Consider the following 27,387-nt stretch of genomic DNA (forward strand, 5'->3'; position numbering starts at 1 on the left):
GTTCTTTATCAAAGAATACAAGAAGGTTCTCTAGTATTGCCAAATCATAACAGACATGACAATGAGCAGTATAGATCTTTTGCTAGTAGGGATGGAATCCTCCTAAAAAATCTATTCTCTCTCGACCCAATTAGGTCCCATTGCCTAACAAGCCAAAGATTGTTGAGTGTAACTCACATAGCTTTGACAAAATAGTAGGTGAAAAGCAAGTGATCAATTGATTCATCAAAAGGCCATGCACCTTACTAGTTTTTGGGGAACTTAAGCCTAGGCTAGCCACCATTAGCCTGATATGAAGGTGATTTCGAGCTAGCTTCCATAGAAATATCTTAATTTTTCGAGGGATTATCAATTGTCAGATTGCATACCAATTTTTTAAGCAATGAGATTTGAGGGTTCAATTTTGTTCAACATAATATAGACTGATTCAAAGGAAGTAAGGCCTGAGAGGTTAGGGCGTCAAACCCATTTATTCGGTCTTTTCCTATGTGAGAGGTATATCACCAAAATTCTCACTTAGGAGAGGATCGAATAAATCTAAAATAAAAGTCTCATTTCTAAGCTTTGTTGCAGATCAATTTAGTAATGTTATAAATGTAACGCCTCCACCCGACACGGGCACGTGCACGTCCACGCACCCACACGACACGCGCGGTGCACATGACAGGACGGGCAAGGCCCATCACACATAGATATACTCCTGTGTTCATATAATCCATTATAAAATAAATCATGATATCACTAAGTTAAACCTGTTAGCATATCCATATCTATATCTACAACAATTATACTAGACAACTACATAATCAGGCAGGGCCCACACAGGCCATGATAAATCATTAAAATACAACTAAAATCACTAATACATGAGTACACTATAATCTGACATATTTTATACAATTTATCGTTTAATATAATGGAGTACAAATATCCTATTAAATAACCTATTTGCTAGCACAATCAAAACCTACAAGTATCTTGCAAAAACAATCTATCAACACCAATTTCCAAATATGTGGAGCATAATATTGGGAATGTCGACATGTTCATATGATGTGATAATGTGTAGAAATTTTTAAATATGTAGAGATATTTATTTATGCAAAAGGATTATTAGTAGTAGATTTGAGATTATTCTATACAAATATAGCATATTGTTGGATCTTTGATTATTATGGATACACTTGAGATTAAGAGATTGATGTAAATAGATATATGTGCTGAGAGACTATTCTAATTTTTATGAAAGTTATAATTATTGATTGTGGATGGATGGGTAAGATATGTGATGATTTTGTATGGCGGAAAAGAAATTATGTGTTATGATATAGATGATTATAGATTGTATATAGAAAAGAATTTTTAGGATGACTGGTATGATAAATTATGTTTGCAAGATACTTGTGTTAGTAGGTATAAAATTTTGATTGTATCGATAAGATGAGTGATTTAGTAGGGATATGTTTGTTCGATAATATTACTAGAGGACTAACGTCTCGTTTAAATTTCTAGATACAGTTATTGGATTATGAGTGATGTCAGTAGTTGAGACTTAATGTATGTATCTTTGGATGACACGATAGCAGGTTTAGTTTAGTAGCTGCTAATTATGTGAATATGATTAGGTTGAAAGAATGATAATGAAATGAATAATATAGGGTGATGATAATTGTTAAGTTGATAGCCCCATGACATATCTTGTATGACACCAAAAATATATGTCGACTATTAGTTTAGTTTTGAGCTTTGATTTAGAGGATAATAATATTATAGCATGACGTTCGTGTGTTTTGGGTGATGAATTTTAATTACAAATGTACATACTTATTTTTCTTATGATTATTAGGTGATATTAATAATGTTATAGAATGATTTTTTATGATGCTATAAGATTAAATTGTTCAGTATGTGTGGTGGACTTTATATAGAGGATGAGATAGAATATTAAGTTGAGACTCTTGAAGAAATATAAGGTTTAAGTGATTTAATTAGAAATAAAATATGTTGGTTTTTAATCATAGATATTAAATTGAGATATTATGTGCTTGGACATGTTAGTTGTTTTGATGATACTGATTGGAGAGATAATTTGATAAAGTTATTTATAGAGCCTATATATATGATTATGTATTATGACTGATAGATGATTTGGAAGTTGAACTAATTGTTTCATAAGACGGTAATGAACAAAATATAGATGACTATGATATTTTATATACAATGTATCGATGGATGTTTATTATACTGCTAGATGATAAACAGATAATGATGTATAGGAAAATGATTATATTAGCATTTGTTTAACTATTGGCATACATGTTTGATTATTACTAGAGATTATTGAGCAAGCCTTTTAGAATGATGAGATATATCTTAATAATTGTAAAGACTTACAGGTTTGCATTTGAGCCTTAAGATAAAGATATTTGATTGGGAGATAATGATTTCATGATTGGTCCTATTATAGTTTGTGAAAATTTGATCTTTTAATGAATTGCAAAATTAAGGTTACGAGTTGATCTAAAGTAAAATAGAAGATATACTAGTAAGGTTGTAATTTATATTTTTTTATGTCTTCTAATCTATATGAATCAGTTAGTGTCAATTATTTTATTGGTAGATCATGATAGCATGACCAATTCGAGAGATTAATCTTAGTAGCTTTAGTTCGTGTACAATATTTTTGTAGATTTGTCTAAGTTATGTTTATGTATTCTTAAAGATTAAGTATGATGGATTAGTAAATAGTCGTGTGGCAATTGATTAATATTATGAATTGCATATTATATCTGTCGAGATATTGAAGAGATTATTAGATTACTTCGTAGAACTCAGTAGATAGTCTTTGGATCTGAATATCGTTATCATTAGGTGATATTTTGGTGTATATATTAGCAATGATAGTAATTAAATAGATAATGATCAAACTGGAATTATGTGAATCGAGGAATGAATAGTTTGGATACATAAAATGATTGATAGAAAAATCATTATAAATTTTGTCATGTGTATTTCTTGAGATAGTTTGAATTTAACCTTTCAGATATTGCAAATTAAGAAGGAAGATAATGTGGAGAATCAGAAGAGGTTATAAATTTCGTTTGAGGTTGCATTAGGACTTTCATTGATGGGTTGGATTTAATGCACTGTATGTTATTTTGAAGAATGTATTATGAATACACGTTGATATTGTAGTCTTATATAGATAGGCGTGATCTCTTATATTGATTTATCTAGTAATTTGTATAATGGTTTAAGCATATGAGCAGTGCACTTTAAATAAGAGAGTTTGTACTATCGCCAAAATTTTTTAGAATATCGGATGATGCTGTGTATGTTTAGATTAGTGACATTATTTGTCTAGAAAGAAAAGCATAAGTTAAGTATTTCGGATATTCTTGAAATAACTTGTATTTATCGTTCTATCTGATATTAGTGATAGTATTGAGGGATAATCCATTAGGCATGTTTGGGATCAGAGTGTACATTTAATAGATTGGAGATAATTTACTTAGATAGGATGTGTCGTATTATCATAGGTGATTATGGCATTACGATGTTGTATTGTTGTAGTTAGTAGGAAAAGTGATAAATTTGGATAGCTTGAGATATTTTGGAGTAGAATATGATTCAATTAATAGATGACAATACTTTTTATACTGTAGAATGAATGTGAAACACCCAAACCTCCAAATACACATGTAAACCGCGTGGGTAAATCCCCCCACGCGGTGCATTACATGACCAATCAGTACAAAGATTTCACAAGGCACACAATAACACAAATTTACCATAATTAAACTCAACCATAAGAGTCCGGATACAAGTTCCACAGGTCACAACAAGCCTTCCAAATATATATCCAAAATACAATGCTAAAGTCCAAAATACATCATCAATCATAACGCCCTCGTAGGGGCTTAATACAACTAAAAGACATACTGAAAAAGAAAGGCAGCTACTCCTCGCTACCCGCACCTACGTCCCATCACATAACCATCCATCATCTCATACATCGAGGGGGAATATATACACATCTAGCGGTAATGCCAACTACACGTGTATGGCGACACTATAAGTGACCGGTTGTCTTGGCCATCAGACTAAGGACTCCTGTCGTAAGCCCATATCTCACTCTCTCTAAATCATCATTGCCCTCAGTGGGAGAATCGGGAGCCCTCGGCTCATCAACAGACGCCCTAGAGTTATATCCCCGTCTCACAATCATGTTCTTCTATCATCATAATCTAGTCATGACTATGCAGTATAACTACCTAAATGCTACATAGGCTCCCGACCTCAGGTGTAGGCCGCTAATAGTATAGTCATATAAAATACACTCTACCCTTAACCCTAGGCTGAGTGAGTAGCCTAGTCAGAATCCGACTACTAATGATAGGTGGAAATAGTTCAGTGTCTATGAGTGTATAAAGCATATCATAGTCATCATGATAGTTACATTCTATATTCACAACAGATATACATATAGGGCATCATCACACTAATGTTTATACTACATTAACATTCTCATAATATCATGATGAGCAAATTATCAATAACTGCATATGTAAAGACATAACATGGTACACCAAATGCATGTATTAATACCGACACTTCCTACAGTGTCATGACAAGTATAATGACTGTAACTACATTATTCTAGATTTGTATAACTCTACTTGCCTGGGGTCTCCATAGTATGCTAAATTTCGTCAGCTAGCCGGCTCCACCAGAATTCCAAAATCCCCCTCACGCGATGTCAATCCTATTAATTCACGCAAGTAAGCCATAAGATTAGCGAATTAATAGAATTAATTATTTTATTAGCGCATTTATGTTTAGAAAATATATGAGTCAAGGGTCTCCTAGGGCGAGTCTTATGTTATCCTAAAATTCGCATGATACTAAATTGTCATTACAGGGGGGTCAGGCTAATTAAATCAGGTAGAAAAAGATAAACAGGGTTATAAGGTCCAAATGGCCCCAAATGGGCTAAGCTGGGGGTATTGGGTTGGGCTCAACCCTAACCCAATAGGTAAGAGGGCCTAGGCACAAGGTTGCAAGAGGTGGGCTGGGGGTTCAACCACAGCCCACCAAGGCTTGCTGTGGGCTGCAATCCAACCGTAGTCCACCAAAACCGAGCTGGTGGGCTGCGATCTGCAGCCCACTAAAACTAGCTTAGTGGGCTGCACTGGAGCCCACTAAGGGGAGAATGGGTGGGGGTTTGTTTAAACCCCACCCTCCCCCACCATCTCCTTTCGAGGGAAGGAGATCGAGGCGGAGAGAGGAGGTCCATGGGGTTGCGGGGCTGCGGGTGGCGTAGCACGATGCCGGCGACACAGCCACGAGGCCGGCGGCGCGGCACAATGCCGTCGGGTAAGTAGGGGGGAAAGAAAAGAAAGAGGAGAGGAGGAGGGCCGAGGGCGACGGGCAGCGCTCCATGGCCGGCGACCATGGAGGTGCCTTCTCTCCTCAAAGTGGGCTTGAAGCCCAAAGAGGGCTTCTCTCCCTCCACCGGGGCTTCTCGGATCGGTGGCTAGACGCGAGGTCATTGGCCGCCGAGGACTCCGACGACGACGAGGGAGGGGGAGGTTACACTACTGAAAATAATGGTAGGGGTAGGAGGCTTACCGAAGGGGGGGGGGGTTGGTCGGCAGGCTCGACGGCTCTGGGTCCGGCTTCGTCGGCTCCGGCGTCGGCAACCCGAGAGAGAGAGAGAGAGAGAGAGGAGAGGGTGGGGTAGTGAGGTGGAGAAGAAATGGGGGGGTTGGGATGGCTGCGGTGAGGGGAAGAAGGAGATAGAGGAGGTGGGGAAGGTGGCGTGCACGGCAAGGGAAAGGGAAGAAGAAGGAGAAGAGAGGACGGGGGGTGGGAGGCGCTTGTGACACACGCGCTCGGCGCGTGTGTTAGGGGATTTTTTTTATATATAAAATGGGGTGTTACAGAATGTACGCTTTCTTGCAGACTAGTGGTATTATTAATGTTTATAAACATAGTATGATTACCTGACTGACCTAGATCGAGGAATTTTATTCTTGTAAGGGAGTTACTTGTGGTTGTGTAATGTTAGGAGTTAATGGGTAAACTAGTAAACAAAGTATGAGTTATGAATCTGAAAAAGTGAGATTGCACAGTTATCAATTTGATTAGAAAGTAATGGAACTAGATATGTGGATTCTCTTACAATACCAGCGTGATTTAAATTAAAGGGTCGAAATTTTTATAAAGGGGAAGGAAAATGTAACAACCCAACCTTTAAAAAAAAATTTGCATGGCATGACGTGGTCGACCATAATGTGGCCAACCTTGTGCCATGCTACTGGCGCGGGCTGGGGGTGCCATGCACTCCCAGTCGCTGGCCCGGCCAACCAGGTCGGGCCAGCTAGCTCCGGTGGGCCTATCGGCGCCGGAGCCGCAGCGCCGACGTCCCCACCGCCTCTCTCCCCTTTATATTTCTCTCTCTCTCTCTCAAACTCTGTTTCTCTCTCTCCCACTATTACCGCTGCCGCGGCCGTCCTTGGAAACCATCGCCGCCACCTCCACAAACGTCGGTGAGCTCCTCTCTCTCTCTCTCACTCACACTCGAGCTTGGGCTCGTTGGAGCTGAGCCGCTGGCGAGAGGCCAGCAGTGGCCGGTGCCCTCCCTGCCGGCCCGGGTTCGCACTTCCCTCCACTCCTTCTTCTTCTTTCTTCTTCTTCTTCCTCAGCTGTTCCCCCTTTTACAATAGTGCTGGGCTCGGCCCAACACTGTAGCAGACAGTGCCGAGCCCAGCACTGTAACAAGGGATTGCTCCCTTTTAATTTGTTTACATTAATTATGTGATTTAGTTTCTAAAATTTAGGTAAATCAGTTTATCTAGATGGTAGATTATTTTTGATAATTTACACTCACTAGTATAAGTATTAGCTAAGTATTTTTGGTATAATAATTTATTAATTATAGTTATAAATACTTGCATATGATTATATATAGTTTACCATTGTTTATTAGATTAATACATGTAATCATATTGATAATAATCTTATATTTTATATTGTTAGTTTTATTAAAAATAATTAAATTATATAAGTTTCTATTAATGTTTATGTATGCTTATACATGCATATATTTAATATATTTGAATACGTGTTTCTAGCACCTTATTATTATTATATATTATTTTCTATAGGTTAGTTAATTAATAGAATTAATTATCTTATTAGAGAATTTAGGTTTAGCTCTTAAGTCTAGTGGGGTGTACCTAGCCTTTACCTTAATTCTATCATGTTCATCATATCCCGTAATATTATTTATGGGGGATTATCTGGGGTACAATCCAAATCCTGTTCAGTCACATGAGTCAAGGGTTTTCTAACATTGAGTTCCATATTATTCTAAAATTTACACTATTTAGGTGATAAGAATTTATTTTTAAGGGAGTGGTTAGACTAATTAATAAGCTGAGGATGGGAAAATGAGGGTTTATAAGGTCAAAATAATCCTCATGGGCCTAGGCTGGGCTTTAAGCCTAGCCCAGCCTACTGGCGCCTAGTGGTGGTGCTAGGTTGGGCTCAATCCCAACCCAGCAGGGCAAGAGGCTTTGGTGGGATATAGTCTGACCAGCAGCCCACCAAAAAAACGAGTTTCATGGGTTGCGGTCTAAACCGCAACCCACCAAGAGATGGTGGGGGTTTGCTTAACCCCCACCATCCCTCACCATCTCCTTCCAAGGGAAGGAGACAGAGGAGGAGGAAGGTCAGGTTGTTGCCGGTGACTAACGTCGCTGGTAGCCAAACCTCGAGACCGGCGACCTGCGCACATCACCCAAGAGTGGGTGGTTAGTCGGAGGAGAGGGAAAGGAAAAGAGGAGGAGGGCACTTGAGCTCGACAACGATGGGGGCGTAGCTCTAGCCCGCTATGGAGCGGTTTCAAGAACCACCCCCACACCTACGGGGGAACGGGAGTAGCTAGCCTAGTGGCCGAGTTGGCCGACGGGGTGCACTCAATGGCTAGCGGTAGGGGTGAAAACGGGTCGGATAAAATCCGATTCGACCCGCTATTCCGACCCGATTCGAATCAGATTCGGATAGAAAATTTCTATCGGATTCGGATACGGATTCGGATATGGGTTGGATATATTTTTCAGATTCGGATACGGATATCGAATATCCGTTTACCCGCATATTTTTTTGAATGATTACAGTTTTTAGTTTGCTTATTTAAATAGTAAGTATTAATATTGTTACTAATAATATATTATATAATATTTATAGAGATTAATTTCTCTAATTTTATATATTTGACATATAAAAATTTATTTGTTGTAAAACTCTTAATATTTTTGTGTTAACTATATCTAAATAAAATATTATAATTCTTTTGAATTCAATCAATATCTGTTTAAGATTCGATTCTCTATCCGAAAATTATCCATATCCGTTTAGTTAGGATATGGCTTTAAATTTTGCTATCCGTCTAATATTCGTATCCGAATCCATATCCGGACTAAAAATATGGATCCGGATATGGGTTGAGCACTATCCGATCCGTATACGATCTGTTTTCACCACCCCTAGCTCGCGGCCATAGAGGTCCCCCCCTCACTAAGAGGCCTGAAGCCCACCAAGAAGCCAAGAAGTGTATCCACTTCTCCTACGCCATTAGACGGAGCTCTTAGACTAGACGGTTAAAGACAGGAAGTCACCAGTCGACAGGGACTCCGATTTATAAGAGGGTTAGGGGCTTACTAAGAGTGGTCTAGGGCTTGGATCCGCACAGCTCAGCTCTGGCGTCGGTAGCACGAGAGAAAAAGAGGGAGAGAAAGTGGTGCGGTGGAGGAGGAAGTAGAGGTGGCAGTAGTAGCATGCACAAAAAAAGAAAAAGAAGAGAGAGAGAGAGAGAGAGAAGAGAGAGAGAGAGAGAAGAGAGAGAGAGAGAGAGAGAGACGGGGGGCAGGTCAGGGTAATGCATGGGAAATTTTTTTTTTTTAAATCTAGGTGTTACAGCTGCTAAGGTCTATGTCTCTCCAATTTGGAAGGATTGCATGAAATCACTACAAGATTTATCCCGACCAGCTAGAGATTGGGTGAAAGCTTAAAATGAGAAGGTATGTTGCATGTGAAGCTAAAGTTTAGTGATGTATTGATATTGTTTTATTACTATTAGGATGCATTAATCTTTTCAAAAGTTTAGTTTAGTCACTATTATGATATATCTAACATCTTCATTTTATTGTAGACTTGGACAAGGAGAAAGAGTGCCAAAGTCCACTAGTATACTAACTGTGTTGTAGAGTCATTCAATAAATTTATTTTAGAAAATCGAGCGAAACCGTATATTGATTTTATAGATAGTTTCAAACAAAAACTAATGGTTAAGATGGACTACCGCAGAAGGCATGCTAAGATGTGGCAGGGCAAACTAACACCGATATTAACTAAATATGTCCAGTGGATAAGTAAAGAGGCCGGTGGTGTGGGTAGTATCTTTCGATTTAGAAATGAGGAAGTAGAAGTCAAAGGACAAATGAGAGATGCACTATTAAATTGGATGAACAAATATGCTCTTATAGAAGGTGGCAATTATGTGGTTTCCTTGTATTCATGTTGTTACAATCATTCTATCTTTTTGTCAAAGAGCGGTTGACTATATCAATAATTATTTCACTGTTAAATAGCAACATTACTAGATAAAAAGTATTGAAAATGACCCACAGATGATTTAATTGTCAATGTTCCTGAGAGTGGTCGACCTAGGGGTAGACCAAGAAAAAAGAGGGTAAAAGGTGCTAATGAGGAGCGAATGCCAAACGGGGTGATGAAGCCAGTCAAAAATTATGGACATTGTAGTGGGAAAGGCCACAACAAGCAAAAGTTGTAAGGAGCCAATATGACAAGCGCAAGGGCAAGGGCAAGAGCAAGGGCAAGTAGTTGAAAATTCTAAAAATATCAATATTAGATAGAGTAATGAGCATAGAAAATTTTATGAAAATTTAACCTTTTCTTGATCCATTGTAATGCGGGTCATTTTTAGGTCCTATACAATATTAATATATTTAGTATTATTGTGGTCTTCAACTATTGGGTTTTTGGAGTTACTATTTACTCATTTTGTAATTTGAACTTGGAGTTACTATTCAATCATTTTTGTAATTTGAACTTGGAGTTACTATTTAGTTCAGCCACTATGTAATTGTACTAGAACTTGGTGTTAATATTTTGGATCTTATGGTATAATTGTATTAGAAGCTTTGTTTATTCAATGGCTTTGTACTAGATTATAATAGTTTTTAGCATAACAGGTTGTGCAATTTTAAAAGTATCAAAAGCTTGGTTGGTTGCAAATTTTGGATGTTTAGTTGTAAATGTAGATAATTTGTAAATCCAAGTTATTATATTTTTAGTTGTTATAAACTTAGCTTTGTACAGTTGTTGTAAAGTTCAGGTTTAGTTGTTGTAAATGTAGATAATCTGTAAATCCATATTATTGTATGTTTAGTTGTTGTATATTTAGTTGTTATAAACTTAGTTTTGTATAGTTCTTGTAAAGTTCAATTTAGTTTTATATGTTTAGTTGTTGTAAAGTTTGGTTTTGCAAGCAACTACTATCAATAGTTAGCTTTACAACAACTTCTATCAATCTACAAATTTTATTTAGAACACAAAAGTTTCCAAATTAATACATAACACAATCATCAGAACCATCCCATCTTCTTATCTAACATATCCATGTTCCACTCAATTCTAGTTAGCTGGTATGTCAGATCTATCAGGTAAAAATTGACATCGTTGCACCATGCGAAATAATCGCAATGATCATCCTACATTGAGACTATTAATACTCTAAATCAAACATTAGTAGAATATCAATTAAATTGCAAATCATACCTTATGTTCAGGGCGAGAGTAAAATCTTCTATTTTTGTTTTTCTTCATATTAGAAACTTGAATTTTGTAAACACCCATACTATAAGGGCAACTAAAATTTTCGCCTACATCATTCCAACTCAAATTTGAGCTCATTGATGATGACATTAACCCTCTTAGGAGCTACAGAAAAAGTAAATTTGAGCTTATTAATTAACTAATAGTTATGCCATTTATGAAATCCATACTTTAACATTTTGAATAGGATTTGATCAATGAAATTGTTGTAAAAACTAAAACCTAAGCTATGCCATTTCCAAAAATCAAAGCTACCATTTCCCAAATCAAAAGCTAAATCTAAATAAAATACTAAACCCAAGATAGAGGAGGAAAAGAGAGTTGTTGTTAGAAGAAAAAATTGAACCTTTCTTGATCGAAAAAAGCTATAGGGTTCTGCCCTAAAATAGAGGAAGAGAGAAAACCTAAAAATAGGGAGGAAGAAGAAAAAGTATAAGGGTATTTTTATTATTTAATAAAATTAATTATAAATTGGATGGAATATTTTTATCTATCCAAACGATTTTAATTAAAATCTAACTCAGGGTGTTTTCTATAAATATTAATTAAATCATAAGTCTCCATGAAAACGTAAATGTAAATTTAGCTAAAAGTCAGGTGTTATATACAAATCGCCCTTAAAGTTAACATCTGATGCTTTTTACTAAAGCACTGTATATCAATAATTTCAGCTTATTGTGGCTTATTTTGTAAAAGAGTTTAATTAGTTTTGCGAATCACTCATTTTTATATCGGAGTGATCTAGAAAAAATGTAAAACAAAAAAAGGTGGTTGGGTTGGAAGAGAACTAAACCTAACTGTTCGACTCCCCTACCGATTGGACCAATGCTAATGCGACGGCTACCCGTGGCTTGGTGGCGTCAGCCGTTTCGGGCGGAGCAGCGTGCGACGCTGGTGAACGTGAGGGTGAAATGGGTGAAGGATCGTGCCCTCGACTCCGTTGTGGCCAGGGAGCGCCACCTCCGTCACGCCCACCACCTGCTCGATCTCATCTCCTCCGACACCACCGGCCGCATCCCCGCCTGCGACCTCTCCCACCGTTCTTCCAAGCTCGGCCTCGACGTCCTCTCCTTCCTCCGCTACTTTCCCACCATCTTCCGTGAGACTAGGCCCTCCTCCTCGTCCTCCTACTTCTCCCTCACAGACGCCGCCCTCCGCCTCCGCCAACTCGAGCTCGACCTCCTCCGCGACACCGAGTCCGACCTCGTCGACCGCCTTCGCCGCTTCCTCATGCTCACCCTCGATCGTTCCGTCCCCCTCCACACTATCGACCTCCTCCACTGGGACCTCGGCCTGCCCCGCGACTATCGCCTCTCTCTCCTCCCCCGGTACCCCCAATTCTTTGACCTCGTCCATCCCCCTGGCGATGAACGCGTGTGGCTCCGCCTCCTCTGCTGGGACCGATGCCTGGCCGTCTCCGAGCTCCAGAGGAGCTCCGGAGTCGATGGGGATGGCGATGGCTTCTGTTTGGCTTTCCCGGTGAGCTTCACGAGGGGGTTCGGCATCAAGAAGAAGTGCGCCACGTGGCTAAAGGAGTGGCAGACCCTGCCCTACACCAGCCCCTACGCCGACGCCTCCGCACTCGATCCGCGGACCGATGTCTCGGAGAAGCGCATCGTGGGGGTCTTCCATGAGCTCCTCCATCTCACCGTCGCTAAGAAGACTGAGCGCAGGAATGTCAGCAACCTCCGGAAGCCCCTCGGCTTGCCCCAGAAGTTCACAAAGGTGTTCGAGCGCCATCCAGGCATCTTCTACCTTTCTCAGAAACTGGCCACGCAGACCGTCGTGCTCAGAGAGGCTTACGGCGGTGCCCGCGAGCTCATCAACAAGCACCCCCTGGTCGCCATCAGAGAGGAGTATGCCGCTATGATGAGGGCGGCAATGCCTGCGAAGAGGAGGGGCGCTTCCCACCACAAGGCGGAGGCATCAGAACTTGAAGGTGGGAGTTCTGACTCGAATACTGAAGAAGATGGCTGCTCTGATGTAAGCGGCACTTTTGATTCCCAAGCAGACTACAAGATTGTCAAAATGTCAGGAGAGGGCAAAATGAGAGAGTGATTCTGATGATGAAGCTATGGATGATTGATCTATTTCAGCAGCCACGAAGGTTATCTATTCTGTTATGTGCTTTTGCCTGAATGCAAGCCTGCATCAACGATGTCTAGAGGCTGTTCTTATTTATCTTCACAAGACTGGATCCTCATCAGCCCCTCAGAGGAGACTCAGAGGTATGAAGGAGTGAAAAAAGAAAACCAAAAATCCTGCGCATGATTGCCAGATGGAACGTTTTGGAAGATTCAAGTACGTATAATTTGACAACGAGTCCTACTTTATGCTTTAAATTGCAACTTCACACAAGTCATGCTAATCTTTCTTCCTATATGTTTGCATTTTAACTTTAACAAACATATACTTGCGTGTTCTGTGTTCATGGAAATATTAAAAAATCAGATGTCTGTTCTACCGATAGAGTTTTTGTGGCTCATTTTGATATGATGATGTTTGTTATTGTACATTTCTCTATTTGTTGAAGTCAACTCTCCAATATTTTGAGACAAAACACTATTGCATCAGTGTACTTTAGCTACTAATCAAAATTGAATATTAGTCATCCTTGCCCAAAACGTGACTAAATCCATCTTTTGACATGATTTGCTATGTTTCAGAGTGTCCAGTCTTAAAGAAAGTGATTGTTAGAGTTCTTTTGCCAATAAATTCTACCTTTAACTGGAGGAGAAATCTAGATAATTGTAACCAGAGCATCCATTTATAACCATCATTCTCTTTAGTACTGCGAGAATATGTATATTTGCATATGACCTCATGTAAAATTAGTTTGATGTCAATGATACGTAAGATTCAATTGCTATTGGAACTATTGTCACCACATACTTTGGTTCTCCAATCAGAAGTCAATGATGGCATGTCTATAATGGATAGTCATCAGTTCAACTAGTGGGTCAACTAGCCAAACCACTAGTTTATCTAAAATAACTAAATATTTAAACCATGTATATATAAACTTTCAATATTATAGAACCAAAAATAAAACATTTTACAATAGTAACATATTTTTTCAAATATTGAATCCTTTTTTTCAAACATGTAATTAAATTAATAAAGAATAAAATATCTATCTATCGAACTATTGTAATATCACATTGAAGTCATCATTACTCGAACAATTACCTAAAGTAAAAAATTTCTTTACAAAACTAGTAATGCTCTAGCCTCAGGATATTATTTCTATTCAATCTTGCTCATATCCACCAACAGTGGGACATGATCACAACAAAATCTAGGTAGAGTTATTACAACTAACCTAGGGAACATATGGTCCTAGTCATTTGTTACAAACACTCTCTAGAGAGCTAACACAGGTTGCTCCCTTATATTAGACCATGTAAATTTTTTGCCCTTTAACTTCTGCTCCATCTAGGGCTGTCAAGCTTGACGAGCGGCTCGGGCTCAGATCGGCTAAAGCTCGAGTCTGGCTAGGCTTGATTAGAGCTGAGTCGTGCCGAGCCCGAGCCGTTGAAACTAGCTCAAAATTAATATCTAGCCGAGCCTGAGCTGGAGCCGGCTCGCTCAGGCTTGGCTCGATAGGCTCAATAGCCTGACTAACTACAACTAGAGACACGTGGCATAAAGGAAAATTTGACATGTGTCCATCACCCATCACCCATTACCCTCACCCACTTATCACTCTCACTTACCCCACCCTCACCCTCATCCACTAGACCACCACCCATATGATACGATTCGGATTTCACCGACATCGTCTCGAGCATGGATTCACTTTAGGGGTGTTTTTGTTTCATGTTTTAGTGTTTAATTTCCATTAAAATAAGTTTTCTGTAAGTCGCGTTCGAACCCGGATGGAGTGAGTTCGAACGCGGTTTGTGAACGGGGTTGTGAACGTGGGTGAAGAGAGTGCACTGTGCGTTCGAACGCACTGTGAACGCCTGCATCACGTTTGCAAATACCGAGAGGGGCGTTCGATCACGCGTTCGAACTCCTGCATCGCGTTTGCAAATCCAGAGGAGTGAACTCGGTGCGTTCGAACGTGGTCAGCGAAAATTATATTTTTAGGGTTAATTTTGAGTTATTGGTTAGCCTTTAAAAGGATGTGGATGGCAACCAAAGTCAAGAATTGATTATTGAATATTGAGATTGAGTTTTGCCTTGCCTCCTTCGTCTTCTTCGTTCCCGTTCTCTCAATCCCCGGCGACGCCGTTTCTAACCTCCTTCGACCGGCCAATCACCCTAGTCCCTTAAGGGTGGCCCTCTCCTCCCCCTTCTTCCAATCTATCCAACACTTGCCCTAACCCTTCCATCAACCATAACCCTTCCACCACCACTTTTTACCGGTGCCACCCCATTAACGCCGGTCCACATTCAACCACCATTATCTAGGATCATGTGCCTCTATCCACGGATCCAAAACAGACCATCCTGACGTTCGTCCACTAAACGGATGATATCTCGAGATCCCCAACTCCGATTTATCTGAAACTTGATTTGTTGGAAAACTCTTTTCTGGGGCTACAACATATCAAAATTTTACGTCGATCCGACAGCGGCATATTTCGGGATCTTATTTCAAAGTTCCGTGCCAGATCTAGTCTAGATCAAGAAATTGGAAGAGATCGAACCTTAGCCTAAGGGAAGATCGTATCAATTTGGTATCAGAGCTCCATAGTCCGAGGCGTGATCGTATCACCATATCCTCACCCCATGTAACTGGCCCACCCTCAACCATCCGACCTCCTCTTCATCGACCTCCATCGGCAGGTTGCCGCCACGGCGCCACATCCTCCTCTCCGTCGGCCTCCTCCTCTGACTCTTCCATCGACCATCTCTTCGGCGTCGGCCTCCTTTTCTTCCTCCACTTTGTCGGCTTCCTCCCCCAATTGACCATCTCCTCCCCGTCGCCTCCTTCATTGACCATCTTCTCCCCATCGCTTCCTCCTCCATCCGTCTCCTATTTCTCCTTTAGCAAGCCACCACCACTCTCGTCGCCACCGCCTCATCCTCTATTCAAGATCGAGCTCTACTCAGCTCGATTCGGGCTTGGTTAGGCTCAGCTGGAGCTCAGCTTGAGTTGATCTAAGTCGAGCTTGAGCAAAATTATAAGGCTCGAAAATAATTTCGAGCCAAGCCTGAGCTTGAGCCAGAGCCGACTCGCTCAAGCTCGGCTTGTTTGCACCCCTAGCTCCATCAGTTTTAGATCGTTAATCACCCCATTAAATTTTTTCCTTTCTCTACTTCCAGAAGCTTTTCCCTTTACATTAAAGTCACTACCAATAATCCTTCTTTCCCCTTTCCAATTTTTAGATGAACCATCTCCCATAAAACCTCCTTTTAACCATATACATTTATCAACACTCAGTCTTTATCTTTTTCTCTACTTCTGATATGTATAACCATGAAATAACTATAATGTACACAATCCAGCACTTCTAAACCATTTCATTAACCCCCATAAGCATTCCCCCAAAAGACTTAGAGACAGGTAGATAACCCGGAAAGTTATCTACCACCCTTCCAACCATTTAAGCATTCTGTCATTTATGACTTCTTTTTTGTTTCCTACAAACAAAGGAAATTCAGATGCTCTTGACTGACAATCTCCTTTATTCTTCTCTTTTTCTCACTACTTCCCAAGTCTCTAATGTTCTAATAAAGACCTTTCATATATCCCCTATTTGTCCTTCTGTCTCAGTCCTTTTTCTTTTCTTTTAAAGATTATATATCTTTCAGCTCTTTCTCTCTCAAGGGCTTTTAGAACTATCAGATTTCTTCCCCTTGTTCCTCCATAGAACTTCCCCAAAAAATTTCACAAGTATTTGCAATAGATAATAATTCATTTTCAAAAAATTTAGAGAAGCTGAGACACTACATAAAGGGGTCATTACCTGGATTATTTCTCCTTTTTGCTTGTTCCATAGCTTTACTCCTCCCAACCTAAACAATTTTGTCTTGTATCATCTGTTCCTGACCTCCTGTTTTGAGTATGTTTCCAATGCTTCTCATTGTAAGGATTTTTGGTGCTTGAACTCTGCTTTTTCCACATATATTTCTTACCTCAGACCCTTGTGCTTGCAGCGGCTCCACATCTAAAACATTTTCTTCAGTATATACTGTCATTTGCCACTCCTGATTTTCGTATTTAACAGCTCTTGTTCTAACATCTCCTTTTCAGCATAGCTCCCTTCTTTCCATGAATAGTCAGCTTGAGTTAACTTCTTCCAAGTTTCTTCTTCCACCAGGACCTTTTTCCCTTTCTAGATTCTCGCTTTAACCACCAAAATCAATTCTTCTTCTACTTCCTCTCTCTCTTGAGATAACTTTTCTGGAGAAGTAACAGAGCTATCCTCCCCCAATTTGACCCCTAAACTTTTTGGGCTTAAAGTTTAAAGCAATATATTGGCTACTTTCTGTGCACCAATGCCCTAATTGTTTTAACAGATAGATGCCAAAAGTCTTACTCGTCTATTGTTCCAGGCAGATCAGGCATGGAATTAGGGGCATATAAGCAAAAGTGAAACAATTCACATCTGGCGATGGTACATCAAATGATTAACTTAGTTCCATATAGATATGGCCTATAACTTGGAGTTAGTCTACCAATTCTAATTATATAGCAAGTATTCAGTAAATGCCTAAGTTGGGGCAATTCCTTTAGTAGATAGATAACAAACCTGTATCTGTTCCACTTCATCTTCTTTCATATTCATGCTTGTCCTTTTTCGTATAAGAGTAGATTCTATTTTTGTACTCTTTGTAATACTTGAACTATTTCTGCTCTCATGGTGAATGGATAGTACTTAAAGATCGTGTGGTCGGATTTGCTTCTAATCTTATATCTGCTCCTTCCTAAATAATTCATAAATTTTGGCCACTCAAATCTATTGCTGTCAATGATAATTTGGGCCCATCATCATTGCCATATTGATAGCTGTAATCTTATACCTGCTGTTTGATTCCTTTATTTGTTGGATTTGATCAAAGACAATTATCCCTATATAGAAACTTATTTTCACATTAAAACACTCAAATACTATAGACAAAGATGTATTATTGACAAATAAAAATGAAAGGAAATACTTGTTATTGCGGATGATTCAGTGCCTACTGAGACCTACTAAGTATTTTCCAAGGATAAGAAGACTGATGATATTGAGATGCATGCAATGGTTAGAAATACTAGTTGAGTAGTACTCCTAGAGCCTTTCATTTCATCTTGGATTGCATTATGCATTAATTTTCTTGGCCTCTTCATGTTTTCTTTGTATTATTCCTGTTAAATATGCATCATACGAATGTCGGATTATATCAACATTTGAGCATTTTGGACATGTTGAATATACTGGATGTGGCATGTTTGTGCATTTTTGGACATGTTGAATTTACTGGATGTGGCATGTTTGTGCCTTTTGGTCATGTTGAATGTACTGGATGCGGCATGTTTCTACTTGAGCTTGCTAGTCATCGATAAAAGCTAGTAAGTACTCGACATATGGGGCCAGTGTCAGGGGTCCCATGTTGTGTACCCAATTAGAGAGAGTCAGATGATGCCACATGAGAGGTGCTATGATGATGGGCCTAATGCCTAACGTCTTTAATCTGGATACTACAGATATTCAGGCATTCTGTTCACTAAGTATTAGCAGAATATTTACTTGCTAGTGTTTATGATTAAAGATAGTCAGATAGAGTTTCAGAATCTGTACAGTGCACTGGATAGAGTTTATATGTGATTTTGGCCCTCTGATAGGCGAGGCTGCTTAGTACTCTTTACCTTGTCCTGTTTTTACACTATTGGATAAAATGTTCTAATCAAGTGCCTCTTATGCTTAGCTATATTATTTCCATCTGTTACTCATTTGTTACATTGTTGTTCTAAATTCTATGTTGATATATTCTACCTTGATTTACACATCCAACACTTTTATGTTATTGTGCATACCCTCTATTTGAGGAGAAAGAGTTTCTATTCACTTGGCTTTCTACTCATTTTTCAGTTTTGAAGTCAGGAGAAACGTTAATTCAAGTTGAGCCTAAGGACATCTAGCTTAATTTAGAATTCTTGTTGTTTGTATAAATATATTTTGTAAAAGTTTAGAATCATATACAGGTATAATATGTGAATGTATACGAGTACTCAAGTTGTATTTATTTCATAATGTTTTGTTGAGGCGCTCGTGGAGACCATGAGCATGTGCGTGTGCTGGGGCGCATTGCAAACTAAGTGGAGGTGCTAAAAAGAACCACATTTTTCTCTATCAATTTTGAATCAAACATTTTGTTGTTAAGAAAAGTGAGAATTTTAATGCATCTCAATTAAACCGCCATTTGTTGCAATTTAAACTTGGGTAAACTTATTCAACTTCAATATTTTGAGCACTATCTCATAACGTTTAGTAGAGTTCCCCGAGTTTTTTTGCACAAGGGATCCTTTTGTTATATTAGAAACACAGAGACTGCAAACCTGTTTGTTAAAAGTAACATAGAAGAACTTCATTAAGATAAAGGAACTTTGAGTGGACGGACTGCAAGGAGTTTAAGTAGGGATATGAGAGGTAGATTAAATATAATTGGGTAGAATGGGTCCAAATCTTCAAATTAATATACGCTTATCTTTCCCTCCACGAATCCCATGTTAATGGGACCTTTGAGCATTTGGATTGACACTGATTTCAGTTAACTATCACAGGGGCATAGTAACTATCTGGCGCATTGCGATAGTGATGGATAATTATTTACGTACCAACTTTTTTTTCACAATTTACGAGTTGTTGCTATCAGTGATTAGATCAATAACTCTCATGGGGTATAATGGTACAACTGCACTACTACAGTAATAGAAGTAAACAAGGACTCCTTCCCTATAGTTGGATCAATTGCATAAACTTTATTCCTCCATCTGCTCTACAATGAGTAATGTCCTCCTCAACATCATTATGCATTTAAAAAGTAATTTCTTGGAATTTTAATGCAGCTTTAGAGTAGGAAGACTCAAAATGGTCATATGAGAATTTAATAGAGGCTAATTTGTACAAATAATGACGAATTATTTTCTATAAGTTGATCTCTTCAGTGTTGGATCAGTTCGAGAATTATGAATACTCAGTTTCACGGCATTTCAACTTGTTTGACATGGAAATCCTGCCCAAATAAAAATTTCCAGCAAAAATAGATCTGAAGAATCAAAATGCCCATCAAACCGCAGAGAAGCTATAGAAAGAAGTTAGAGAAACTAAAATTTATAGGCTACCATGACACTATCTACAATTTCCTGAAAAGGGAACTTCAAAGTGCAAAAGACGTGTATGGGGGACTGCTAAACATTCCTAAAGTAAATGACGATAAATAATTTCTTGATCTATTTCTTACAATGAATAGGACTTATCACTCGGTATAAAATCAAAACCTATTTTAAAGTTCTATAAAAAGTTATCCTAAATTAATATCTTATGTGACTCGACTAGCATTCAACCAATAGCATAATATCTTATGCGACTCAACTACCTATTGACATCCTAATTTCTGCCTTTCTAAACAAGACGTTGGGTTTTAAATTTCCTTGCAATGACCAGTTACACCGAGTGTCCAGTAACTGACCCGTTTCTATGGAAAGATTAGTCTAATTGTTTAACCCAATTATCAAAAGAGATGTTCTTATTGTCCAGCCTATAATTTACAAGCTTTTGCATTCTAAAGAAAAGTAGAAGAATTTAATTCCAACCAATGAGAAAAAAGTAGAAAGTCTTAGTTCTTTATTTCATTCTCTTTTGCCCTACCGACCTATTCTTCTTGTAGTTTCACCTCCCTACCAAAATTTAAACTGGATCCCAAGCCATGTCCTTTCGAAAAGCAAAAGGAGAACTCAGAAATAATAGCTCTGAAACAAATAAAGGAACAGAACCTGTAACGCATTCAGGCTCAATCCATAATGAGCATTTTGGTAAAAGAATCATGTGGTCTCTGGTTCTTCCCCTTTTTCCCCCAATTTCCGCTGCTCTACCAGATTAGATACTCATTAACATCGCCAGTAAGAAATAAGAAAGGAGAACGTAGCCATGAATCTTCAAAGGGCAGTGCCATAACTACAGACTTTACACTTCTGCTTGATTTTAGCACAACTACAAAACTCAGCTGAAAACTAGCATACTCAGACAACATATCTATAAGTTACATATCTGCCTGCAGTCTCACTGGGTCGGATGATCTTCACAACCTGTCCACGCTTTAGGCCATAGTATCTAGCTACAGGGTCTGTCACCTGAATTCGAGGAAGCTGGAATAACAGAAGTTAACATTAAATGTCAACATGCTTCAAGAAAACAACTTGAACAATCTTCAATAAAAACATAGAAGATATTGTATCAGCTTGGCTATGTATCATATTATTGCAAGTAGGGCTGCAGAGAGTCAAAGTAGAGTTGTTTGATGTGTTACACAGGACTCTGTTGGATTGACTATAAAATATCAGACCTAACACTATAAGACACCTATACAAATCGGACCCAACAAATGAACAGGTTGATTATTTTCTGAGAAAAAAAAAACAAACACTATCTGTTTATTACATATAACACAGGTTATCCGACTAACCTACCTAACCACATAACTTGCCAATATAGTATGGTTAGGTTTAAGTTGGCTAACAGTTGAATACTTCAAATATCTGACTCATGCACCTAAAATATGTTGACTTGGAGAACTGGGTTAAGGTTAATAATTCAAAGTTTACAAACACAAACATCACCCACCTAATAATTTGTTAGGTCAGTCAACACATTTATAATCAAATCCATAACTCAAATCAATTTAAAGGTCACAGTTAATTGTTATGTTGGCATGTCGGGTCAAAATTTGCCACCGTCAAAGACAAGTCAAGCCAAGTAATAGAGATTTTAAGCTCCACTCACCTATCGATTATCAGACTAAGCTTAGCTAGAGCACAAACTCCAATGTTGGTGCCCAATCTCATCTTCATAAATCACCTTTCCAAAGTCAAGACTTTTGAAGCAACACAAACTATTCATAAATCTCATCTTACCTCCTATCAACTTAAAGCTCATTTGCAACCAATCCTAAAGGGATAGGGGAAAGAATGCTGGACTAAGAAAGAATTTACATATTAACGCATGACCCTAACTCATAATTAGTATGGATCCTAGTTTCGGCTAACCCTCAGACGGATTGGTAAGTCTGGTATTGACTGATTCGGCCATATTGACCAATTTGTCTCGGGAGTGTTGACCAAAGTAAAATAAAACTAGCTGACATGGGATTTTTTTTTTTTTAAGATTCATATCTTTTTCAACTTTTCAGCTTGTACTCTCTATTCCTTATGTACATTCTCTTCTCATCTCTCACACTTCACCGAGCTTATCTAACAAAATCCTCTGACTATTTCACACTAGTGAACTAGGACAAATTTTTTTCTCTTTATTATTATTTTTGTCTCTTCTCTCTCTCTTTCTCTCCCACTATTTAAATCCCTCTTTTTTACTGCAATGAAAAGAGAGATCTCTCTTTTCATCTCACTTATACAGAAATAATTTACGAACATAGAAATTTATCAAATCTAGCTCAAATTTCATGATGATTTTAAATGAGTTATTTTTTAGTTTTTAGGCTTTATTAATTTTTATTTTCTTATTTTTTTGTCACTTTTTCTAAATTTTTAAAACAATTTATACATTTTTAAATAATATTTACTAGATATAGTCAATATGCTCGACAAGTATTGTTTCTAGAACCTTGGTAATTAGCACAAACTTGCTCAGTGAAAAGAGATAATTATAGTATTAGGTGTAAGTGTTATTGCTAGACCAAGAGGTTTAAGTGGGTGCTATTTCTTCTCTTAGAAATAGGGCCTACATGCATATCTAGTAGTTTCGACCTATGCTATTTTAAGTACAAAAAGTTATAGAAACATAAAGGGATAATGTTGACACTATAAAAAGTAACTATAATCTATACCTTTAATGGACTAAGTCGGTTTAGTGTAGACAATATGCAACAATTGTTGAAGTTCAAATGCTCATGAAAGAGACAATCACTTAACGAATAAAAAGATAATAGATTGTAAGATAAGTTCTATAAGTTTACTCTACCTGAGTTTCTTTTAGGGTATAGCGTTCCAACAATGTCTTCTTCTCCTCAGGAGTCAGTAATTGATGCTCCGGAACAAGTACATGATCCTTAATGTTGACCAAGAGCTCTGTCTCCTGCATTTGGCATATTTTAATGTAAGCATCATCAGTAACTTCTCATCAACTTAAAATACAAGTAAATGCAGTAGATGAAACTGTGAGGAAATTTTTTTCATTTTTTAGTTTCTTTTTAGCATCAAAACAACATTTATTATTGTAAGGTGTATTGTCATAAGAAAATGAGAAAGTAAAATCACCTGAAAAACCTCCAAATGATATTTTTGAGAAACTTCTTGCATGGATGACCTTGCAAAGGGAGTAAGATTTTGCTGAACAACTAATATTCCGTTCATCACATTATCTGATTTCATTCGTTCAACATACTGCTTAATCTGCTTCACACCAACTTTTGGTTCATTTGGGAAGAAAACGTAAATCTAGTTCCATAAAACATAAAAAGAATTTCAAAATCTCATCAGTCTTTAATTAGTAGAGATACTGAAGTTGAATCAGATTTCCTCAAAAGTGAGCCAGAACCCAGAAAGTTTCCTAGAGATCTTTTCCTAGAGATCTTAATATATATTTAGTGGTATCAAATATATTTGTACACAAAATAAAAACGCATAAACAGATGCATAGAGAATCTGTCCTCCACGTCCCACGATCGCACATCAATCAGAATATAGAAGTGTCTATTTATCAGTTGTCAAGACATAGTCTGTAACTATTCATCATAGAAACGCCATACACAGAATTTCTTACTACTGACTTCATGCAAAAATTTGAACAAGATTTTTTCTGTGAATTTTGAACTAAAAATAAATAAAAAAGAATTTAATTACCATTTCTATTTACACTAAATTTCAGTATTAACATAACAGAGCACACCAGAATGAGAATGCCAAGTATTGATACAATTACTGACAAAGAGATTATGCAGAAAGTAGAGCACACTAATATATTGAAGGTTTTCACATTTGACAGTTGACACAAAAGAAATATTAGATCTTTATGCACAAAAGGAAATAAATTGGTTTCTTTTTCTTGTAATCTGATCATCAACAAAATGAATAATTTGAAAGCCAATATAAGCTAAATAGTACTCTAAACCATATTGATGCAAAGGAGCTACCTGTTTCCAATTAACCTTATAGAAAATCACATGAAATATGATGATTCTATGATCCAAAGGGAAGTAAGCAATCATATGAGAGGGCTCAAATTAGTGGAAGCATTTAAGCATTTATTATGGCTCTACTGAAAGAAAGTAGCCCTAGATAGAAACAAATGTATAGGCAAGCCCAATCTAATACACCTAGCTTCACAAGATCTTAAAGAATGGCACAACCTAATCACAAACCACAGATGTTCTTCATATAAGAAAAGGAGGGTTCTTGGATAAAACATGTATGTTCAGTACATACAAATTAACACGAATCAACAAACTAAATAGTAGGAATATTGGGGAATGGGAAGCATTTGATGGAAAATAATAGGACACTAAAAAGCTGAGGTATATGTCCTAATTATTGCTATAGAACATAACATTATTCAGTTTAGCTATATGGATCCTTTCTCTACAATCATCTCTCTTTAATGCAATAACTTTTTTGCCAAATGAGCTATTATATCTTTGATTCCTTTTTTACTAATTCCCCTGTGTTAAGTTCTGTCTTCTACTCCCCCTTGAAGAACAAGGATCAAACTAACTTTCCGACAAAGGGGAACTGCTGTCTTGTAAATGATATATTTAACATCTCTTATTCAGTATAAAACTATAAATATTCCTTATTTCCCCCACTTTTAGAAAAAACTATACATAAGTTTCCAAATCAGTAGTTTAAAACTTTAAATAAATGGAAATTATCATATGTCAACAAAAATTGTAGAGATAGAGAATTTTTTGCAAGTCACCTGTTATGAGAAGTACTAAATGGCATAAAAAGTATTCTAATTTTGATGTTGCAGTGGATGTCTTTCTTCTTTCCCATAATAAAAAAGGTGTGAAAATAAGCAGTAAAGGGAGAGAATAGATATGTCAATTTTATGTTTTACTATATGTCATTCTAAACAGCATTGCATATTAGGGTTTACATGCCATAGTTGTGAAATACTGAATCACAGAAACTTACAAGTATGAAAATAAATATTGGGTTCTCATTACCAGGTAAAGATTTAGGAACTCAGGACAAAGTTTACTCATCTAATATCTACTAGATAGTGCATAGACCATAAATTTCAATAAAACAAATAGATGTAAAGAGAGATGCGCCCTATCAGCTTTTAGAACCAAAATGTCAGGATGAAAATGAGGCTGGCTATTTTCAACAGAAGGAGTTTAATAAGAAGTTTCAAACAATATTCAATATAACTTGAACTCACCTAACTCCTTGATTTCTGACAAGGGTATTTATAAAGATAGATCGTATTCAATTTCTCAAAATTTTGATAACAGAATCAGAAACAAAGCCTTTCTGAACTTCTATCGATGTTGCTTTTTTTCATAGCTACTTGTGTAACATGACTAGTTTCAACTTTCACCACTGCAAACAAAAAGGACGAGATTTTTACTTTCCATAAGAATTTGTCCCAACATAATCACCGCGAATTGAATAAGATAAACTCGAACGAATACCCACAGAACGCATCAATAAAGGAAGAATACAAGAGAATTAGACGAATCACCTGATCCGATGGGCCGTTCTTCTTGGACTTGTTGATGACGAGGTCGTCGCGCCTGACACCCTCGCCGAACTTGTCCAAGAACTGGCGCTTGTTCATGTTGACCTCCACGTCGAGGACGAGGTAGCCCCGGTCCCTCAGCATCTGCATCACCGTCCGCCGGATACGAAATAGGCGGCTGATCTCGTCCTCCGACGCCATGAGTTTTAGGGTTTCAAGGGCCTATTTAGGTTTTCCAATGGTTGATGGGGAGGACTCCAAAACGGGGAGCCTGAATCAAATCCTTGATGATTCGAAGCGTTTTTCTTAAAGGAAAAAAAAAGGAGAGGACTATTGATTTAGGCAACGCTGGGTACAAAAAGCCCCCATCATAGGTCAGAAGTAATTAGAGCAAAACGGGGGGGGGGCAGGGAAGACAACGACCAGGTGCACCCAAAACGCTCAGTATGACCTAGGTTGGCAAGCCAATAACGGGTTGGTCGGTCTATCTAAGAATTTCTATATTTATTAATCAAATAGAGTTGACATAGTTGTACCAAAGCCGAATATTTTATTAAAAATAATTTAAAATAATTTACCTTAAATCATCGGTCCACTAATTATTATTGATTTAAAAGTAAATTGCATAGAAAATATTCAATTAAGCTTCTTTGTTAAAAAAGATAATCTACTTAAAATAATTTCTCCATAATTTTCTATATTAATTCTCTGATAGGAGCAATTAATATAGATACACTCATATTATCGACTCATTTGCTAAAATTAATTTAACTAATATTATAATCAACCGTGCTAATATCCAATTAGAATTAATTATTTATTACGAGCAATTAGTAATGGCACTCTCAAGTCACAACCTAATTTACGAAAATTGATTTATAACAATTAGTATTACTAACTAAACTATTCTCTAAGGACGATTAATAGTTGAGGCTCAAGTTAACATAATTAACTAAGTAAAAAAAGATTAAAGTAAGTTAAAATAGTTTAAAAAGAAATTTATTTTGATCAGCCTAAGGCCTAAAGCAACGGGGTAGGCTACAACCAATCTCAAAGCCACAATAAAACCTACCAAGGTTGGACATGAAGCACAAACTATCCAATAAAACCATAAAACTACTTGGACTAGGCTATCTGCAACCCAACCACACCACCCAAAAACTTGGGCTGGGCTACCTGTAGCCCAACAACAACACCACTTGAGCTAGTTTGCTCGTAGCCCAACCCAAGCCCAAGCTAGGCTTAATGGCACCTAGTATAACACAAAATACTCCACCCCTCTATCATTCCTCACTTCCACCGAAAGGAGGATAGTGCCCCCTAAATGAAGCCAAAGACTACACGTAGATGACCAACAATTATGTTGGTGTGAGGAAGCTACTAGCGATCCCAACCGTCGACTATCCAGACCGACCCCACCAGCACTCTCTTCTTGGTTAGCAGAAGCAAGCTGAGGGGTAGCCCAACCGTCAGAGGCTATCAACGGCGAGAATCACCTTAGGCCAGTGGCCAGGACGAGGGATCGCCTAGTAGCTCCGGCTATGAGGGCCCTAAAACACAATGCTAAGCTTGTCTCGCAAAGAGGAAAGTTCCGACCAATTAAGGGGAGGAG

General features: G+C 37.9%; 2 protein-coding genes across 4 annotated transcripts; one reads left to right on the plus strand and one right to left on the minus strand.

Moving 5' to 3' along the window:
* Nucleotides 1–11,675: 11,675 nt before the first annotated feature.
* Nucleotides 11,676–19,238, plus strand: LOC140760585 (protein WHAT'S THIS FACTOR 9, mitochondrial). Of its 2 annotated transcripts, XR_012104410.1 has the most exons (2): nucleotides 11,676–13,224; nucleotides 18,951–19,238. XR_012104410.1 is itself a non-coding variant. In XM_073097613.1 (1 exon), exon 1 carries the CDS (start codon nucleotides 11,749–11,751, stop codon nucleotides 12,979–12,981), a length of 1,233 nt encoding a protein of 410 aa, XP_072953714.1. In that variant the 5' UTR covers nucleotides 11,676–11,748; the 3' UTR covers nucleotides 12,982–13,392. The 2 variants fall into 2 exon arrangements, 1 of the variants encoding a protein (XP_072953714.1); XM_073097613.1 differs by lacking the exon at nucleotides 18,951–19,238 and having other exon boundaries at nucleotides 11,676–13,392.
* Nucleotides 19,239–20,831: 1,593 nt separating this feature from the next.
* On the minus strand, nucleotides 20,832–26,151 carry LOC140766469 (DNA-directed RNA polymerases II and IV subunit 5A-like). Of its 2 annotated transcripts, none has more exons than XM_073105837.1 (4): nucleotides 25,779–26,151; nucleotides 23,351–23,485; nucleotides 23,055–23,168; nucleotides 20,832–21,226 (listed from the first exon to the last, which is right to left on the minus strand). In XM_073105837.1, the coding sequence occupies exons 1-4, from the start codon at nucleotides 25,974–25,976 to the stop codon at nucleotides 21,101–21,103; spliced, it is 573 nt and encodes a 190-aa protein (XP_072961938.1). In that variant the 5' UTR covers nucleotides 25,977–26,151; the 3' UTR covers nucleotides 20,832–21,100. The 2 variants fall into 2 exon arrangements, with proteins under 2 accessions (XP_072961938.1, XP_072961929.1); XM_073105828.1 differs by having other exon boundaries at nucleotides 23,351–23,530; nucleotides 25,779–26,134.
* Nucleotides 26,152–27,387: the final 1,236 nt, after the last annotated feature.

This window comes from Typha angustifolia, chromosome 1 (assembly GCF_048772165.1).
Source record: "Typha angustifolia cultivar Huaian chromosome 1, ASM4877216v1, whole genome shotgun sequence".
NCBI lineage: Eukaryota > Viridiplantae > Streptophyta > Magnoliopsida > Poales > Typhaceae > Typha > Typha angustifolia.

What these genes read in the sequence shown, in the direction of transcription:
- LOC140766469 (XM_073105828.1), bottom strand. Translation starts at nt 25,976, where the DNA reads ATGGCGTCGGAGGACGAGATCAGCCGCCTATTTCGTATCCGGCGGACG. An exon ending in AGAACGGCCCATCGGATCAG is followed by an intron (nt 23,531 to 25,778) that starts GTGATTCGTCTA and finishes TTATGGAACTAG; the next exon opens with ATTTACGTTTTCTTCCCAAA. An exon ending in ATACCCTAAAAGAAACTCAG is followed by an intron (nt 21,227 to 23,054) that starts GTAGAGTAAACT and finishes CTGTTATTCCAG; the next exon opens with CTTCCTCGAATTCAGGTGAC.
- LOC140760585 (XM_073097613.1), top strand. Translation starts at nt 11,749, where the DNA reads ATGCTAATGCGACGGCTACCCGTGGCTTGGTGGCGTCAGCCGTTTCGG.